Below are 20,878 nucleotides of genomic sequence, written 5' to 3' on the forward strand. Positions count from 1 at the left end.
CAGCACACTAGTGACATCACTACTTCTGTGTTCCCTGGCTGCTACACCCATGTTTACTCAGCTCTATCAGTGGACTTAAACGAGAACAACTCTTTAACCATGGTTAGCCACACTCCATTTTCAGGCCTAGGAAAAAAAATCCACTGAATGCTGTCATGGGTTACTTGAAGGATCTGTAATGTGCATATTTATCTTCTGCACATGTGTATACATGAAGGGGGTTGAGGCACTAACAGGTGTTGACCCAAGACAAGAAAAATGATCTCTGGCCTTCACCCAGCAGGTTCCTTCACTGAGATTCAAACCCAGGACCCACAGATTTAAAGTCCAACACTGTAATCGGCAATTGATTTGGGTGTTTTGTATGCTTGTTTAATAAAAGCAGATAGTAAGAGCAAACTGGTGATTGTTTCCCCAAGTTTTCAGATTTTTTTTTTTTTAATTTTTTTTTTTTTACCTTGGCTGTGGATGCTGCCGTTTTCTTTTTCTTCACCCTGATCATGGTGAAGCAACATGTGCATATGCATATTTTCATAAGTTAACACGAACATTGCCAGTAGATATATATATATTATACACAATCCTACACATTTGCATCAGATGGCAGCAGATACCTCCTGGTATCCACATTCTGTGCCTTTGGGATTTGCACATTGACTTACATTATTTTCTTGACAGCTGATAATTTTTTTTTTTTTCCACTTACATTATTTTATTGACTGTTGATAATCTTTTTTTTCTTTTCTTTTTTTAAATCAAAATGTTCTGGTCTGTGTTACTGCTGATAATCTATTCATTTGATTCAAAACTTGAATTCAGTGTTACCGTTATGATTGAGATCTGGTACTGATGAGAATTTTCAGGAAATTTGCTATTTAGGTTATTTCCCTATATCATTCCGCTGGAATTGTGCTTGTGATGGGAGTAAGTGTGAGTGTATTACCAAGCATTCTATCTGCAACAGAAACTGCTATAAACAATTTTTATTGATGTGTTAAAGAATTAAAGTCTTCTATATGTTTGTGTTCAGGTTGTTCGGACATGTTTTGTGCTTGTCTCTGAGAAGTGACACCCATTGCACACTGTAAAGAAAGACACACCTGCCGTGTCGTTGAGGGAAAACACACCTGTCACATAAATGGAAAGACACGCATGTCACATACATAAATGATGACCCACACATGAGTAATATTTCTAACATTTTATTTCCAAGTAAAGGACATTTTTGTTCACATTCAGACTCCACATTCATTTATACCCAGGGGAGATCACAACTGCACTTTGAAAGACTCGGCTGTCTGACCGTTTCGGGAAGAGGACACCTTGTGTTTCCAAAAGTCTTGGAGCGTTGTGTGGTACAACGGTACTGCCCTCAAAATCTGTGATGTTCCTGAGATGATCTGAAAATAACACCACACTCCTGACTGACAAATACATTCAGGGAATGAATACATTCTTCAAGGAAACTCAAACTGTGCAGTCAAACAGTTTATAGTTACTGTTTTGTGTGAGAGGAAAGGAGGCGTTATCCCTGACATCAAGACTTATATTCAATGCTTTAACCATACTCTCATCTGAACTGCACTCACATGAATGCGGTATTTCCACTATGCACATGAAGGCAGAGTTAATGCAGTGTTGCTGCACAGCACATGAAATAGGAAGAAAAACAAACCTGGTAAACTTCAGGGGAAGGTTTCACTTCCATTTATACATGAACATGCTGTGGCACTGGTGCCATTAATTAGTGTCTAAAATTTAAGCATCCGGGTGCTAACTCACACACTGAATCATGCAATTATTGCGACATGTACTCCAATATAGTTCAGCCAGATCACTACCAAAATTATCTACCATCTAACAGGCATTCAGTGTATATACTTCTCACAGTTCATCTCAGAAAATAACAGGTATTAACCCCTTAACTGCTGCTACCATCTAACAGGCATTCAGTGTACATATTTCTCACAGTTCATCTCAGAAAATAACAGGTATTAACCCCTTAACTGCTGCTGACAAGCATGCTCGACAGTGAAGGGTGGTAACCTCACTGAGTAAGACAGAGCTTTTACGGGTCAGGATGTGGGTCACCAATCTGAAATTGGAATTCTTACTCTGGGGATTACATTACCTTTGTTCAGCAAAATCAATTACACCATTGAAATGTACACAAAGTGTGGTAGGAAAAACAGTCAAAACTACTGCAATGCTCATCTCATTTAACCAAAGCTCTGCAGTTGTGAGATTTTAGAGTACGTTCTGGGATCACCAAAATACCAGACGCCCACCTTAGCAAGTGCCCAATCACACAGAATGCCGCTTCGTACATGCACAATTTACACTGCAGTCGTGCTGACCTTCACCCCTGACCCACCTGTACAGCCACGTAGTCTCCCCGACCCACAGAGCTCAGCTCCAGAGTGTGTCGGTGTGAGGGCAGCTCTGCCTTGGGGAAGATGACACGTGTGTTGGCCTCATTCCTTCCCACCCAGTCCTTGCTGGACCGCTTGCTGGTCTGTTGGTTCATTCAAAGAAAAACAAAATCAATCAAGGTGTTTGGAATTTCTCACAGATCAACATTATACATTCAACTATAATATATAAAAAAACAACAACCCCAAAACAAAAAACAGTCAGGGATGTTGGATTTTCTTACAGTTGAACATAATACATTCAACTATTAAAAGAAACAACAAAAAGCGATCAGGGTGTTGGATGTTGGAAGTTTCCTCACAGTATAACACAATGCATTTGATTATTTCAAAAAAAAAAAAAAAAAAAATCAAAAAGCTACTGGGGTGTTGGGAGTTTTCCCACAGTATAACATGATACATTTTTCCATGATTTAGTGTGTGGGTGTGTCTGTATGCCTGCATGAAGTGTGCATGTGCCTCATTGTTTTCTTGGGTTTGGATTCAAAATACTGATCATGTGTCTCTTGAAAGTGGGGTGGGTTTCTTTCTTTTATATCTTTTTATTTTTTATTTATTTATTTATTTTTTTTTTAATCATAACATTCCAGATTTCAACCAATGAAGAAATGGGTGTGAGGGATAGAAAGGAAGGCACAAGAAGTTTCATCTGTCTCATGGAACACAAAAATATGTCATCTCACACACATATACATGGAGAAACATATTTACATGCAAACACAATACGATTCTGGATAAAAACTGCCTGTAGTTGAGTTTTAAATCACCTAGAGATTCCTGCTCATCTTTGTTGTCAAGAGTAAAAGGGATCCAGTCATTAACACAAGGACCATCATGATGATGTGGTGTAGTGTCCGTGCAATAACATATCCACCTAGGAAGCAAGAGAATCTGAGTGTACGGGATTGGATTCCAAACTCCACAGTACTTTCTCCCCCTCAACTAGACCTTGAATGGCGGTCCAGTCATTTGGATGAGATGAAAAACCCGAGGTCCCATGAGCAGCATGCATTTAGCACATGTAAAAGAACCCACAACAACAAAAGATCTGTCTGTGGCAAAATTTGGCAGAAAAATCCACTTTTATTAAAAAGAAAAAAAGGCAAATATACTTGTAAGAGAAAAAAGAATAAACTGGGTGGCGCTGCACTGTGGTGACTTGCTATCGCTGGGGGAAACAGCCCGAATTTCACAGAGAGAACTCTGTTGTGACAAGGAGAATACAACCTCTTTCAATGACAAGACATCGGTCAGTGTGAGAACTCTGTTGTGACAAAGACAATACAACCTCTTTCAATGACAAGACATCGGTCAGTGTGAGAATTCTGTTGTGACAAAGAGAATACAACCTCTTTCAATGACATGACATCGGTCAGTGTGAGAACTCTGTTGTGACAAAGAGAATACAACCTCTTTCAATGACAAGACATCGGTCAGTGTGAGAACTCTGTTGTGACAAAGAGAATACAACCTCTTTCAATGACAAGACATCGGTCAGTGTGCATGGCCATGTGTCTAAGGCAGTCTTTGCAGTATAATCACAGCACATGTGATGACTATATCCTGTCCGTTAGCACACTGCATTCATCACTGCAATGTTCTTACCACTCCGCCATTTGTGCATTTCTGGAGTTTTACCATGCAGATGGGAACCAACGGTAGAAAACCTGATGAGTTCTAACGTAATGAAATATCTATCGCTATTTCATGTGTAACTATACACTGTAACTTGGAAGGGTCTTATAAAACTCTGAACATGACTAGTATTCAAATTCTGATTTATTGTTTTGTACCCTTTCTTTACATTACATTTATTCTTCTTTGTTCTGGCTGAAGGTGCCAACAAATCTTCTCCATTTATTTCAGTCTTGAGCCAGCCAGCTGATTTTGCTCCAGGTCTTGACTGCTGTCTTCCCTTTTTGGGAAAATTTGATTTTCCCTATTTCTGTTTACTGTAGCTCTTCATTTTCACTCGGACTCCCCATTTTGGTTGGCGTGAGGCACACTGATATCGAGCCAAACCATTGGTGACAATTATCTGCAATCATCTCTGCATGGAGTGAATCTATGATTTTCTTATTTCCCTGTATTTCTTCTCAGTCAGTAGCAGAAGTAACAACAATAATTAAGAAAGAAACAGAAAAACAAACCCTTCCCCTTCAACAAGCACCAGCTGCTTGGAACTGATCAGCACTAAAAAACAAAACAAAAAAACAACCACCAAAAAACCCCACACAAAAAGAACAAAAGAACCCCAATCCCTTCCATAAGCACGAACTGTTTGGAACTGATTAGTATTATCCCTTCCACAAGCACGAACTGTTTGGGACTGATCAGTACCAACAATAAAAAACCCAACAGAAATCAGAAACCCCATCCCTCCACTCTGATCAGCACCAACAAAACGAAATACACAAACAGAAAAAAACGAAACACTACTGCGTCCACAAACATAAGCTGTTTGGAACTTATCAGCACTAACAATAAAGAGACACACAGAGAAAAAGAAACCCAACCCCTTCCACAAGCACCAGCTGTCAGGAACTGATCAGTACCAACAACAAAAGAACCCCAACCCCTTCCACAAGCACCAGCTGTCAGGAACTGATCAGTACCAACAACAAAAGAACCCCAACCCCTTCCACAAGCACCAGCTGTCAGGAACTGATCAGTACCAACAACAAAAGAAACCCAACCCCTTCCACAAGCACCAGCTGTTAGGGACTGATCAGTACCAACAACAAAAGAAACCAACAGAAAAAAGAAACCCCAACCCTCCACTCTGATCAGCATGAACAAAATGAAATACACAAACAGTAACCCCCCTGTGCCCCCCCCACCCCCAATTTAAACCACACAAAAAACTAAACCCTACCCCTTCCACAAGCATCAGCTGTTTGGAACTGATGAGCACCAACTATCAAGACAAAAATGACAGAAAAAGAAGAAACCCTACCCTTTTCACAAGCACCAGCTGTTCATCAGCAACAACAAAAAGAAACAAACAAAATGAAAACAGACACCCTACCCCTTCCACAAGCACCAGCTGTTTGGAACCAATCTGGGAAGCATGGATTTTCTCCGCTTCAGCGCGGAAGGCAGCCACAAGCTCTGTGTGGCGCCGCTGTTTGACGTCCGCTGGAACATCATCCTTCAGACGATGAAATGCCCGTGTTTTCTGAAAGACAGAAGCAGGGAATAATCATTTTCATTTACTGATTTCTCCAACGCAGAAAAATATGGTATGAATCCTGTTAAGTTGATTCTGTTGAAAGTAAGTCTATCAGAATCAACTTTTACATGAAACAAAAAGAAAATGGTATAATGCTTGCTTTGTTCTTTGTTCTTGTCTATTTTGTCCTGTCTATTGTATTAGTCTTGCATTGCATTGTATTGTAATGTATAGAGCCAAATCTGAACACACACTGCATTGTTGTACTGTTGTTGCTTTTTTTTTTTTTAATTTCATCTACTTTTTTTTACATTATTATTTTTTCATTATTATCATTTTTTCAAACTGTATCCTGATTATCCTCGAATCCATCATTAAAGACAAGAATAAGAACATGGCAGGCATTATCCTGCTTTGTTGTTGCAAAGCGTCATAACCATTCTGCCACCTTACTCCCCAACACACAACTCTATATGACAAGCTGCAGTGGCCTGCGGTAGCTCTCCAGAACAACACCCACTTCATTCACATCAAGGGCTGACGGGCGCAACAACCGGGTGGTTAAAACACAGGACTTTTAATCTGAGGGTCATGGGTTCAAATCCCAGTCGCCTGGTGGGTAAAGGGTGGAGATTTTTCCAAACTTCCAGGTCAACAGATGGGCACATCTGCTAGTGCCTGAACCCCCTTTGTGTGTATGCGCATGCAGAAGAACAAATATACACGTTAAAGATCCTGCAATCCATGTCAGCGTTCGGTAAGTTATGGAAACAAGAACATACCCGGCATGCATCCCGCCCCATCCCAAAAATGGAGTATGACTGCCTACCTCAGAGGGTGGAAGTGGGGGGGAACAGTCAAACACTTTAAAAGATCACTCATGTATATGAGTGTACGTGGGAGTCAAAGTCCACAAACAAAGAAGATCTCAAGGGCTAATCCACAAGCGTAACAAGAAGAAATGGATGTGAAGATCGGTAAAGAGAGTTGGGACAAAACCTGCACAGTACCTGTCGCATGCTGTATGGGAAGCAGAAGGCAAAGTTGTACTGCACACTGCGGATCAGAGTCAGTGTCTCCTGGTGGTTGGCCTCCGTCTCCCCACAGAACCCAGCAATGAAATCACTGGACAGAGCCACATCTGAACACACAAATCAATCATGAATTCTCAGTGTGATGAATGAAATTACTGGAACACACACATCAATCATCAGTTCTCACTGTGATGAAATCACTGGAACACACAAATCAATCATGAGTTCTCAATGTGATGAAATCAATGGCACACACACATCAATCATGAGTTCTCAATGTGATGAAGTCAATGGCACACACACATCAATCATGAGTTCTCAATGTGATGAAATCACTGGAACACACACATCAATCATAAGTTCTCAATGTGATGAAATCACTGGAACACACACATCAATCATGAGTTCTCAATGTGATGAAATCACTGGAACACACACATCAATCATGAGTTCTCAATGTGATGAAATCACTGGAACACACACATCAATCATGAGTTCTCAATGTGATAAAATCACTGGAACACATGACTCAATCTGAACCCCCCCCTCTCCCCAAAACCTCCCTCCCCACCAAAAACAGAGTATGACTGCTTACATGGCAGGAGTAAAAATGTTCAAACACATAAAAGTCCACTCATGTACACCAGTGAATGTGGGAGTCGCAGCCCACAAATGAAGTAGGAGAAGAAGAAGATGAAGAAGAATCATGAACCCTCAATGCAAAGAAATTACTGGAACATAGGACTCAATAATGATCTGTTAAAGCAATGAAATCACTGAACAGAGCCATGTCAATACATGTGAATCAACCTAAACTTTTAAGAAAAGCAACAGAGAAAGCAATGCCTGTGCACATTAACTCATTCAACCCAGCCCCCTAGCATTGCTCTGGCGTCAAAATTAAATTCATTGAAATGGCATACATGTTCCTACATACGCATAAATCGCTAACAAAGGGATCTAACTTCTGCGGTATATCTGGCTGTGTCTACATGTGTCAGTTTGGAAGAAAAAATGGTCGATTTCAGAATACTTTCTTCGTTTTTCTGCATCAGTGTGGCAGGGAAACCTGCCGAGGATGTAAACTCCCTGGGCTGAATGGGTTAAGCAACTCCAAACGTTCACAACAACAAAAGCAATGGACACAGTGACTGATTTTTGTCGTACTGATAAGTCTGCAGTCCAGGCTCCAGGGGCCAATCAAGGCAAAACAATGTTTTAACTCACATTGCTAATACATAAACCCATATAATACATAACTATTACTACCATCTCTCTGTTCTAAAAACAAATACATAAAACTTGTGGAAAAGCGGATTCACTTCTCCCCTCAAGGACAGCTGTTTCTGTGCCATTTCCAAAGACTTTTCTCTGCCATTTCAAGGATATTGTTTCAGCTGTTTTCTAAATTTTTTGAAGACAGACACTGGACAGATTCCTATCCATAGACACATGCTGTCACAACAAGCCAGACTGAACAGGTTACACTTCTGAATTATCATGACAGCAATGATCATAATTATTATTGTTAGTACTATTTCAGTTTCAGAAGGGAGGCATCACTGTATTCGGACAAGTTCATATACACTACATCATGTCTGCTTGGCAGATGCCTGACTAGCAGCATAACTCAAAATGCCTAGTCAGGCCTTGAGAGCATGCATATATATATATATATATATATATATATATATATATATATATATATATATATATATATATGTGTGTGTGTGTGTGTGTGTGTGTGTGTGTGTATGTGTGTGTGTGTGTGTGTGTGTGTGTGTGTGTGTGTGTGTGTGTGTGTGTGTGTGTATCATAGTGGATTTCTTCTACAGAATTTTGCCAGAGGACAACACTTAGGTTGCCATGGGTTCTTTTTCAGTGCACAGAGTGTGTGCTGCCTATGAGACCTTGGTTTATCGTCTCATCTGAATGAGAGCTCAAGTGGGTTTCGAACCCAGACCCTACACCCTCACAGACACTGTATTGGCAGATGAGCGTCTAAACCATTCTGCCACCTGTCTCGTCGATTGGTACAGTACCTGGAATAATACTGCGAATGTGATTTACAAGTTCCAGGTAGGCAGCTCGAGTGTATCCACGGCCCATCGCCTCCAACATGGCGTCGCTGCCACTCTGTGCCGGGAGATGGATCTGCCGACAAATGTTTGGCCTCTCTTGGATCAGGTTCAGCACCTGAAAATGAATATAAACATTACATTGATGACATGACACAAAAACAGGTACATATTGAAACCTCCTCTTGTGAAGAATAGAACAGGACAGAACAGAATATATCTCCACGACCATGTATACCAGGGTCTCAAGGAATATAGACAGAAGTTACCAACTGGCGAATATGGCAGGTTCATAAATGTATTATTTATCAAAATTGATTCCGTTTTGCTGAGGTGGATAAGATTATCTACCTGAAGCTGGGACGAGGTTGGGGGCAGCTGTCAGGGGAAAAGAAAATTAAGGGGAAAAAAAATTAAGGAACACACTGACTCCAGCCACTCTTTATTTCAGCCTTCTACTTCATCCAAATGAACAGACACCCACCAGCATCAGTCTCACTTTAAGTACACCAACATCAAACATAAGTCAAAAGAAAATGTAGAAAATGTAAAACACAAGAGTTCAAACAAGCTATCATTTTCAGGACATCTTCAAGAAACAGCTACTGACAGAACAAAGGAGGCCAAAATTTATGTAAAACCAGTTTATATGATAGTAACTCTAAAGGAGATGGCAGAATTGATTAAGGTGTTGGACTTGTGATCCAGAGGTCAGGGTTGGATCCCCTGCTTATGCCTGGTGTTGTGTCCTTGGGAAAGGCACTTAACTCTGATTTTCCTCACACCACCCGTATGTGGATGGGGACCTGACTTGGTTGGGGAAGGTTAAAACAGCGGAAAAGCCAACCCCTAGACACAGTGAGTATGAATTCACTGGCCCAACAGCTGTAATAGGGTATGGGACCTTTATTCTTTAACCTAACTCTTTAAATGGATCTAGAAAAAATTCTCTACAGCTGTAAAATGATTACTCAGTTTGGCCAACAGATCAGGTATCAGGACTTGACTGCCTCAGTCTGTCACAAACACAGACAGCAAGTGGGCAAACGGTTCATGACTTCCTCTGCTTTCCTCTCACCTCATCAGGGAAATCTTTAGGGTGTGGTGACGTGAACCGTATCCTCATCTCAGGATCAACTTCGGACACTTTCTCCAAGAGGTCAGCAAAACGATGGCCACCCGAGCGAGGTTTGTACACTGTGCGAAATCCTCGACTCATCTCTGTCAAGGAGGGAATATCCACCCCACCTCGACTCGATGTCTCTGACAGATCTCGGTAGCTGTTGACGTTTTGACCCAGTAATGTGACCTCTTTGATTCCCTGTACAATCATGCAATGCAATGATGGATGATAAAAACACTATCAATAATATCTTTATACATAATGCAGACAAACATACGGACATGTCAGATCTGAGACATCAGCAGTATAAACAAAAGCTCTGTGTTCTTGCGGTCAACTGTACTTATTCATAAAACATTTCATCCATCTTTCTGAAAACTTGTTGAAGATCAAATTAAGTTCATACATGATTATGAACATCTACATCCTAAAAAAATATCCACTGGAATTATAAATCACCCACTGTATCCCAAACCTTCCTAACTACATCATAAACATACTCATCCATTTCCCCAATCTGCACACTCCCTTTAAAGTCCCCCACCACCCCACTTTCCGAAGCCTACCCACCCACCATAAATAATTAATCCACATTTGTGGATCAGAATCTCTAACAAAGCCACTAAAATTGTAGACCTGTCCGCAAACATCACAGATCAACCAACCCACGTCAGTCATACCTACTTACCCACACCATAAAACAACCTGCCCACATCATCTGTGTGTACACCCACATCACAAACATTGACACCCACATCACAAATATACATACACTCACATCACAAACATTCACACCAAAATCACAAATATATGTACACCCACATCACAAATAAATGTACACCCACATCACAAGTATATGTACACCCACATCACAAATATTCACACCCACATCACAAATATATGTACACCCACATCACAAATAAATGTACACCCACATCACAAGTATATGTACACCCACATCACAAATATTCACACCCACATCACAAATATATGTACACCCACATCACAAACATTCACACCCACATCACATTCACACCCACATCACAAATATATGTACACCCACATCACAAATATATGTACACCCACATCACAAACATTCACACCCACATCACAAATATATGTATACCCACATCACAAACATTCACATCCACATCACAAACATTCACATCCACATCACAAACATTCACACCTACATAACAAATATATGTACACCTACATCACAAATATATGTACACCCACATCACAAACATTCACACCCAAATAAAAATATTCACACCCACATCACATACAGCCACATCACAAACATTGACACATATATCACAAATATGTACACCTACATCACGAACATTGACACACACATCACATATATGTATACTTAGATCACAAACATTCACACCCAAATCACATTCACACCCACATACAAATAGTTATACCAACATGACAAACATTCACACCCACACCCCAAAATACTTACACCAACATGACAAACATTCACACCCACACCCAAAATACACACACATTATAAACATTCACACCCACATCCAAAATATTTACACCCACATCCCAAACAGAAAAAGGTCAACAGACTCCATCACAAAAATTCATATCCACATCCCAAACATTCAAACCCACATCACAAACATTCACATTCACATCACAAACATTCATATTCACATCACAAACACTCACACCCACATCACAAACAGAAAAAGGTTGACAGACCACATCACAAACACTCACATTCACATCCCAAACATTCACATCCACATCCCAAACATTCACATTCACAAACATTCACACCCACATCACAAACAAAAAAAGGTTGACAGACCACATCACAAACACTCACATCCCAAAAAAACAAAAAAATATTCACACCCACATCACTCACATTCACACCCACATCACAAACATTCACACCCACATAACACAAACATTCACACCCACATCACAAACATTCACACCCACATGACAAACAGAAAAAGGTTGACAGACCACATCGCACTCACATTCACATCCCAACATTCACATCACAAACATTCACACCCACATCACATCTCAAACATTCACACCCAAACATTCACATCCACATCACAAACATTCACATCCACATCCCAAAAGTCACATCCACATCCCAAACATTCACACACACATGACAAACAGAAAAAAGGTTGACAGAAAATCCTACCTGGTCAGACAGCTGCTTGACTTCCTCCACAATGGAGGTGAGGGGTCGGCTCCTCTCCCGTCCCCGGGTGAAGGGCACGATGCAGTACGTACACATGTTATCACAGCCACGCATGATCGATCTGCACACACACACACACACAAACACATGCACACGCACACAGGCTTTTGTTCTTCAGTCCATTTGATTTCTTTGTTGTTTATCATTTCCCCTGGTCCATTCAGAGCCACTCCCACAGTGCCATTAATGTAATGTGTACTGAAATGAATTTCGTTAGTGGGTGTGAACTCGCATGAATGTGTAGCAACAAATCAGAATGCCATTGGTCTCTCTCTTTCTCTCTGTTGACTGTTCAAAATTAGAGAAGTAGGCTGATCTTTTATTTTTTTAAAATCAGTTTCAGTTCAGTTTCAGTAGCTCAAGGAGGCGTCACTGCGTTCGGACAAAACCATATACGCTACACCACATCTGCCAAGCAGATGTCTGACCAGCAGCGTAACCCAACGCGCTTAGTCAGGCCTTGAGAAAAAAAAAAAAAAAAAAAAGGTAGGAGAGGAACGTTCATCAATGGCAGAGGACTGACCATCAGAGCCTACAGTCAGTCCTGCCCGCTTCGCGCTCAGAAGGGGTGGCTGTCTCTCCTCATCACGGGGTACGGTCCTGTCAGTGTTACCTGACATCTCGGCAGAGCATACTTTTGAAGTGATCCCTAAAAGTATGATTTAAATCAGTGCTTTGCTACTGATAGGTATCAAGTGGAATAAAGAACATTGTCAACAAAAAACTAGAAAAGAGTGTGTTCTGACACATCTTTCACACTCTGCCTCCTTTATTTTGTGAAATAGCTGGCATTCATCAATGACACTCATTCACTTTATTGCCGACCTTCATCGAATAATTAAGCATGGAATTAGCCCCATCTTTTACATGAATAAACAGATATAACTGTTGCTTATAGTCTTCATAAAAATCAGTATTTTGTTGGAACTCTTTGATTATGAACATTGTCAAATCAATTAGTAGGTGGGTAACGTTCTGCATTTTGTCAAAGTTTCAATTTTCAGTTTCAAGGTGTCAGAAAGTGTGGACAGATCTATACATGCTACACCACATCTGCCTTAAAAAAAACATACAAACAAACAAACAGACGCCTGACCTTCACATACACCCACTGCAATGATCAAGCCTTCAGAGCCTATCAGTGTAAAACATTAACAAGAGAGGCAAGGCCTTCAAGACTCACTTGTGATACACTTAAAAAAAAATCCAAGCTTTTTATGTATTGAGTATAATTTCAAAATGTAATGTTTAAGATGAGAAAGATCAGTTTAAAGCAAATTAACTCCCCTAGCATTACAGAGTAATTTCCCTTTTTTACTACCTGCACCAAAACGTTTGCAAAATAAATAAAACTTCCATGCTTAGCAAAAGAAGTTCCTGCTTGAACAAAAATTGATAATAATGACTGCTCTAGCTGTTGGATCAGAATATCAGATCAAAGTGCCAAGTTTAGAGAATACAAAAAATATAAATATAACAGTAAATGCAGTTTGCATATAATTAGGCTTCATTCTTTATTTTTTTGTGCCCATCCCAAAGGTGCAGTATTGTTTAAAACAAGATGCCTGGAAAGAACTGAATTTTTCCTATTTTTATGCCAAATTTGGTGTCAACTGACAAAGTAGTTGCAGAGAAAATGTCAATGTTAAAGTTTACCACGGACACACAGACACACACACAGACAACCAAACACCGGGTTAAAACATAGACTCACTTTGTTTACACAAGTGAGTCAAAAATGAAATAGTATGATACGAAAAAAAACAACAACACATAAATACATTAAAACATAGTCATTTAATAAACACTTTACTGGCCCTCCCTGCTCACCATCATCACCATCACCAGCATTTAGTCAGTTCTAAAAATCAACACTGAGTGGTAGGCAAACAAATATATGTCCACAGATAAGAAACCAACAGTAAGGAAGGCCACTGAACTATGAGATCTTGGAGCAGCAGCCATGGAAAGATAGCCAGAGTTTCAAATCCAAGCAACATGAACACAGCAATGACATTACAGGCATTCACCTATCTTGCACAGAAAAAAAAAATGTTACAATAGTTACATTCAACACAAGCAGTCATAGTATGGACACTGACCTGCCTAAAAAAAGAGAAGGAAAAAAAAGGTGAAAGTACCAACAGTAGCCTGATACTCACACAAAGGCAGAATGGTTGTCAGGGTTTGGGCGAACAGGGATGATGTCTGCATAGGTTTCCTCCAAAGACAGCTGAACATTCACTGAAAACAGAAAGGAAACTGCATGCAACATAACTGGTAAATTACAAGTAAATGAAGCATGCAATCAAAAAGCTTTACAAAAGCATAACAAAGACTCAGACTCAAAAGCCATTTTTCTCAGTAGTTTCCACTGGGATGGAAAAGTAGGAGGAAGGTGATAGAACAGTGTTCGTGAGGGTGTGAATATGATTCCTGCTCTCGCCCTTTCTTCCTAGTTTGACTGGAAAATCAAACAGAGCGTCTAGCCATTCGGATGAGATGATAAACCAAGGTCCCATGTGCAGCACGCACTTGGCACATAGAAAAAGAACCCATGGCAATAAAAGTGTTGTCCTTTCGCAAAATTCTTTAGAAGAAATTCACTCTGATTGGTGCACAACTATATGCATGTACTCAAGGCCTGACTAGCACACTGGGTTATGCTGCTGTCAGGCATCTGCAAAGCTGATGCTGTATAGCACATATGGAACTGTCCAAACACAGTTGCGCCTCCTTGAGAAACTGAAACTGAAAAAGTGAGTATATGAGCATAAGTAATAACTATTACTTTACCAAACACACACACACACACACATACAGAAAGAAAGAAAGAGATGAAGAAAATGACACAGAAAGAAATAAAACCAAACAGATCAGACAACGCAAACTGACAGAAGCAGGTTACCTGCAGCCTGGCCAGAGACGAAGGAAGAGGCCAGCAGATGCGGCAGATCTCTGTATGCATCCGGTCCGCAGACCACATCCACCATTTTCTCTCTCTCCACAATTTTCTGTTTCAGCCTCTCCGCCATGCACCCTGCATGGCACACAGCACACTATCACTGGTTCTGACAGACTGAGGAGACTATTGGTGTGCAAATGCACTTTTTGACACAGTTATCACACTTACATCAGCAACTTTTTTCTTATGAATCTAAAAGAAGCAAATATATATACCAGTGAGCATGCAGAACATGCATTCAGTGAATTTCCATCAGTAATCATATCATTTAAACAGAAATGGACATACCAGTACATACATCCGCAAAATGAAATAAAATGAAGAAAAACATGGATACTCTGCATTAACTGCTTTGGGCTTGCACATTTGTATGTGCATGCATGGGTGTGAAGCATGCACACATTCCCATCAACTTCAAGAAGCATTCAGAACATAATGTATTTCTAAAAAGACCAAGTCTTCCCCATCTCCTCCAATTTTTCACTAGACAAAGCCTACCACCCCACCCCCCTTTTTGTTCACCCCACCAACAGTGTCAGATATTCCGAACTTCAGTCAGGTGAGCATAAAATCCTTTCACTTCATCATGGTTCCTTCAAAGACAACACCGGATCAGTGTGGTTTTTTTTGTGTGTTTTTTTTTTACAGCAGATGTGGTGTAGCGAATATGGATCTGTCTGCAGGGTCTGACACCTCCCTGAAACTGAACCTTCAAAGACAGTACTAATGATAGTTATTTTTGACAGGAAATATTCCTCCTCCTCCCAAAATGTCTCCCGTTCTTGCCCAGAATCGAATGGGAAAACAACAATACACTGAACGTGTCCCTTTTCCTGCACGAAGCATTTCAGCTTAAAGAAATCACCGCCTCATAATTTGTGGAACAGTACTGCACTATCTCATGTGATATAATAATTCCATGTATTTTCATATTTATTCAAACAATTCATATAACACAAGCTGTTTCTGTGTTTGTTTCTTCCCCTTCATAGGGGCAGTGGCTTAATCAATAAAAATCTGTATTTTTATCTTGTGAAGATTAATGTTCTTACCCAGAATCCCTATGGTGACAGGTGCTGCCCTCTGTCCCCTCTGTTTTCTCTTTAGAGACTTGAAGTACTCTAAGCGACTCCACACTTTGTCTTCAGCACCTTCCCGAATGGCGCAGGTCATCAGCAAGATCACATCAGCCTGTCAGATACAGATATTCCATGTCTGACACAGATCTGTACAACTGTACAGTACTTCCACTGATTCTTGAGGCATGTGTGAATGAATGAAAATAATGAATTAAACTAGATTTATACTTTATCTGCTTCAAGCAATTAGAAAATTTTCTTTTGGCTCCTTCAAATGCTTGGCAACAAATATCAAAGCAAAATGAAAAATGAATGAGCAACTGATCACCATGCACACATCAATTATCATATATAAAAACAACAACAACACTTTATAAGATAAGAAAAATAAGTTTTAAGTGATGAGTGTAATAATAAATGAAAACCTGTACATCCTTCCTTGATTGCCATACTTGTATATTTCAATCATCGTATAACCATTATTCATTAAGATCTCTTTGTTCATGGGCTGCAATGCTAGTACACCCATGCACTTGCATGTGTATGATGTGTGTGTGGAGTTATCAGCTTCTTTTCGTGTGTTGTGTGCATAAATACTGTCACAAATATTTCAAACATGATACTGAGTACTGTGTGAGATCATATGAAAAACTTCAAATCTAAAACAAACAAAATGTACAAGTTCAAGTCCTGGTGGCTCAGAATGCTTTTGTTTTTGGTCTGCTTCTTGTTATGACATGTATGACAGTCAGTCATGTCTGACTCTGACCATCAGAAGAGGCAACTGCTGTCCTGACTTTCTGGGCTAGAATTATTATAGTGGAGATTATCTTGCCCATGTTACATCCTCACTCTCTTGGTCAAGAGGGTTTAAGGACAGTCAGCACTGGGATCATTCCCAAAGGCCAACTAGCCCCCAAGGCTGTAACACTAAGAGCCAGTGCAATGTTGCCTCCTAATTTGAGAGTCATAGTCCTTCACAAAAGACTAAGCTGTAAATGATTTCCCATTGCAATGGAGAAACCAATGATAATAAGCTCTCACTTGGCATGATAGTGGGCATAAACCCCCCCCACCCCCCCACCCCTCCACACACACACAAAAACAAACAACACAAACAACTGACTACTGGTAAATTCATATGAATGTCAGATAAATATGTTTGCTTGACTTCACAGCTCAGCTGCTAATTGTGGAGTGCCTTCACTTAGTTAAAAAAAAAAAAAGAAAAAAAAAAAAAGGATACCAAGAGTAACAGACTATTATGATTAATGATTAATAAAACTTATAAAGACTTCAGGGTGCAGAGTGCTCAGTAAAACTGTTACATATTAGGCAATAATGATGGTTTAGTGAGTTCACAAAATGTTTTGGTTTTTTTTTTACATTATCAAGGTCATGACTGCGTAGATGATTTATTGTTTATGGTTTTCAGGCAGCCCAGACAATTCAATCTGATAAACTCTCGACTTGAATCCCTAAAGGAAGAGGAAGAGGGGATGATGCAGGGTACAATAGCTCCTTAGCCTTCGCTGGCTAACGTGGGTCGTACACGACCCAGAAGGGTACAAAAACGCAAATATCTCAGCCAATTCTTAATATTTTTCTACGAAATTTCAGAAATGCTTCATACACCTAAAAGGCCAACTTTTGCCAAAAAATGAAAAAAATTCATTACTTAGTTAATGAGTAATTAAAGGTGGCGTTTTAACTACACACGGACGCTTGTGTGGGTCGTGTATGACCCATGCTTTTTAAAGAGGAAAAAACGTGGTCACTCCTCGAAAGCTCGTGTGGGTCATGCACGACCCATACCTTTTTAATAGTGATTTCAGAAGGTTTAATTTGCAATTAGTGAAGGAAAATAAAGAAGTTTTACTTTCAACAGCCTCACTACCCACTACTCTCCCACTACCACCCCCCCCCCCACCCCCCCGGCCCCCTCCCCACACACACACACCCTCCTCTCTCTCTCTATCTATCTCTGTGTGCATAAGTAGAGTTTGTATGTATGTGCATGTGGTGTTATGCGTTTGTGTGTGTGATCAGTTGTGTGTGCGTGTGTGTGTGTGTGTGTGTGTGTGTGCATGCATGTGTGTGAATGCGTGAGCATGTGTTTCTTCTGAGTGTGTGTGTTTGTGTTTGTCTGTGTGTGCGTGTGCGAGCGCATGTGTGTGTAATCAGTTGTTATGATATGTTTTCCTTTTCTATATTTTGTTATAAGCTTTGGAGGAATATACAGGTTTTTGTCTTTTTACAAAGTATGGGTCGTGCATGACCCACACAAGCTTTGGAGGAATATAGTTGGGTTGTTTTTTTTATATACAGGTTTTTGTCTCTTTAAAGGTATGGGTTGTGGATGAACCACATGAGCTTCCTTGTGTAGTCAAAAGTGACAGCGGTATGGGTCGTGGACGACCCACATGAGCTTCTGTGTGTAGTCAAAAGCGACAGCCAGGGAAGGTTAAAGACATGATGGACCATCACCTCACATCCCGTGGGAAACAATCAATACCATGCAGAGCTGGAACAAAGCTTATTTGTCCACCTACCTCAGTGATGATGTCTGTTCTGGTGTATCCGCTCTTCTCCAGAATGCTCCAGGCGATTTCTGTGTCACTGACATTCATCTGACACCCATAGGTCTGAAAGTACACTGCAACAATCAACAGCATTTTTACACTATTCTGTTAAATTCATTTATGAACATTCTTCAGTCTTCAAGTTTTAAAATGAACAGCATCAGACGTATTCATATAATGATGTATGCATACAAAAGATGGAAAAAGAAAGAGAAAAGCAGGATAAAGGAACTCGAATCAATGAAGGAAAAGCATCTTATTTATCTTGATAACATCAACAGATCAAGTCTCAGTTTTGAGATTTTGTCATGAAAATATAACTATTTTAGTATTTAAAAACTCTTTAGATCTTAGGTCAGACAAAACAAGCAATCCAGAGGAAAAATGTGGTGTTGATAATTATCCAAAATAATGTAAGTGACTGAGCTTGCCCACCACTTTGTACCTTCGAAAGGTATAAAACAATCTTTTTTTTTTAAAGTGTGGCATTGATTGACAGTATTACTAGCAGATTCCTCCAGTTAACTATTATTACTATAAAGTTAAAATAAAGAGAAGTTTTCAATGGTCAAAGATGGCTGATAGCAAAACTTCTTCCACTAAAATGAAATCTTACACCAAAGAAAGTTATAAAAAATAATGATGTTAAAACATCAGACATGGGAAACACAATCTGACAGTTTGGTGCTAATCCACTGATACAGTCACAAAGATTTGCAACAGCATATCTTGATCATATTAAAAATCTATGCACATTTCAAGCTATATATTAGTTACACACACTAAATTCAGAGCCTACAATCATGGCATGCATGCCTCATATTCTCAGAAAACAAAACATATATTGCAAGTGTAAGAGAAATATAACAGATCAAGAGAGAGAGAGAGAGAGAGAGAGAGAGAGAGAGAGAGAGAGAGAGAGAGAGAGAATAAATGGCTGAGCAAGAAAGGAGAGGGGGGTTAGAGTGACAGACAGAGAAAATGAGAGAGGGAGAGAGGTGAGAGAGATGGATGCAGTGGTTGAATGGTAAGAGTGCAGGATTATCCCCCAGGTTTCCAGAGTTTGATCTCTGGTTTTAGTGCACCTGATGGGTTAATGGTGGAGATGTATATCAAAGATCCTGTAATCCACACCAACATTCAGTGGGTTATGGAAATAAGAAAACACCCAACATGTAATGATGTATCAACCACAACAGATTCAATAGTCAGCAAGCTGATGTTTGTTGTGTAGTGGATAGAAAATGAAGAAGAAGACAGAGAAGAAGAAGAAGAAGAAGAAGAAGAAGAAGAAGAAGAAGACGATGACGAAGAAGAAGAAGAAGAAGAAGAAGAAGGAGAGAGAGAGAGAGAGAGAGAGAGAGAGAGAGATATGAAAGAATGAAAAACCACATATCTAAATTTTGAAATCTTAATAATAATAACAAATGCAACAAAACATAACGACCTCCAACAGTCTAAGCTTCTAAGAATGGGATAAAGGTAAAGATTAAGACTTTAAATAGTTATAATGAACAGTGACAGGCCAATGACCTTTCCTCTGATTGCCATGGAGCATCTCTGGGTGGATGTATGGAACTGACCCAGCAGAAGTGGTGTCAGTACTTTTCTGTTTCATATTTCCACTGTCAGCTTCATTTCCTCTGCTCATTGATTTCAGAATAAAATCAGACAGCTCTGGGCCAGACTGTGGCAGTTTTCTTGCAGTTCTATTTCTCTGGCCACAATCTTCGTCCTGGGACCGTCTGCTACTGATGCCGTTCGCCTGAGGGTCTGATGATGAAGTCGAACAGGGGTGGCTTTTAATGAGCTGAAACGTGTCAACAATTTTTTGGCACATACAGTCTGTATATCTCGTGCAATGCAGGTCGTCCTGTCGGATGCCATTCTTATGTAAATGACTTCTGACGATCTTCCAAAGTTGTCCTCTGGATGCAATCGCTGTCACAGCCATGCTTGCTAAAGTTAATGTAAAAGTTTAATCAGGAAAGGAGTAATATATATCCCACTAAAGTACTGAATCTATGTTCTATAAAACGAGAAACATGTTTTTCATTTATTTTAGTCTACTCTAATTCATATTGAATTATTCATTATAAGAGTTATTAATTTTTTCGATGATTTAGTTGTTGTTTTTTTATATGACCAATGAACCTAATAACTGA

General features: G+C 39.9%; 1 protein-coding gene and 1 non-coding gene across 2 annotated transcripts; both read right to left on the minus strand.

Annotated features, from left to right (window-relative positions):
- Positions 1–1,192: 1,192 nt before the first annotated feature.
- On the minus strand, positions 1,193–20,666 carry LOC143297874 (mitochondrial tRNA methylthiotransferase CDK5RAP1-like). Its single transcript, XM_076610404.1, has 12 exons — positions 20,247–20,666; positions 18,684–18,787; positions 16,105–16,243; positions 14,996–15,127; positions 14,250–14,331; positions 12,028–12,148; positions 9,795–10,037; positions 8,681–8,834; positions 6,615–6,745; positions 5,461–5,610; positions 2,375–2,515; positions 1,193–1,400 (listed from the first exon to the last, which is right to left on the minus strand). Exons 1-12 carry the CDS (start codon positions 20,551–20,553, stop codon positions 1,269–1,271), a joined length of 1,836 nt encoding a protein of 611 aa, XP_076466519.1. The 5' UTR covers positions 20,554–20,666; the 3' UTR covers positions 1,193–1,268.
- Positions 12,532–12,752, minus strand: LOC143298388 (small nucleolar RNA U3). Its single transcript, XR_013057380.1, has one exon. It is a non-coding gene; the product is annotated as a small nucleolar RNA U3 (small nucleolar RNA).
- Positions 20,667–20,878: the final 212 nt, after the last annotated feature.

This window comes from Babylonia areolata, chromosome 23 (assembly GCF_041734735.1).
Source record: "Babylonia areolata isolate BAREFJ2019XMU chromosome 23, ASM4173473v1, whole genome shotgun sequence".
Classification (NCBI taxonomy): Eukaryota; Metazoa; Mollusca; class Gastropoda; order Neogastropoda; family Buccinidae; genus Babylonia; species Babylonia areolata.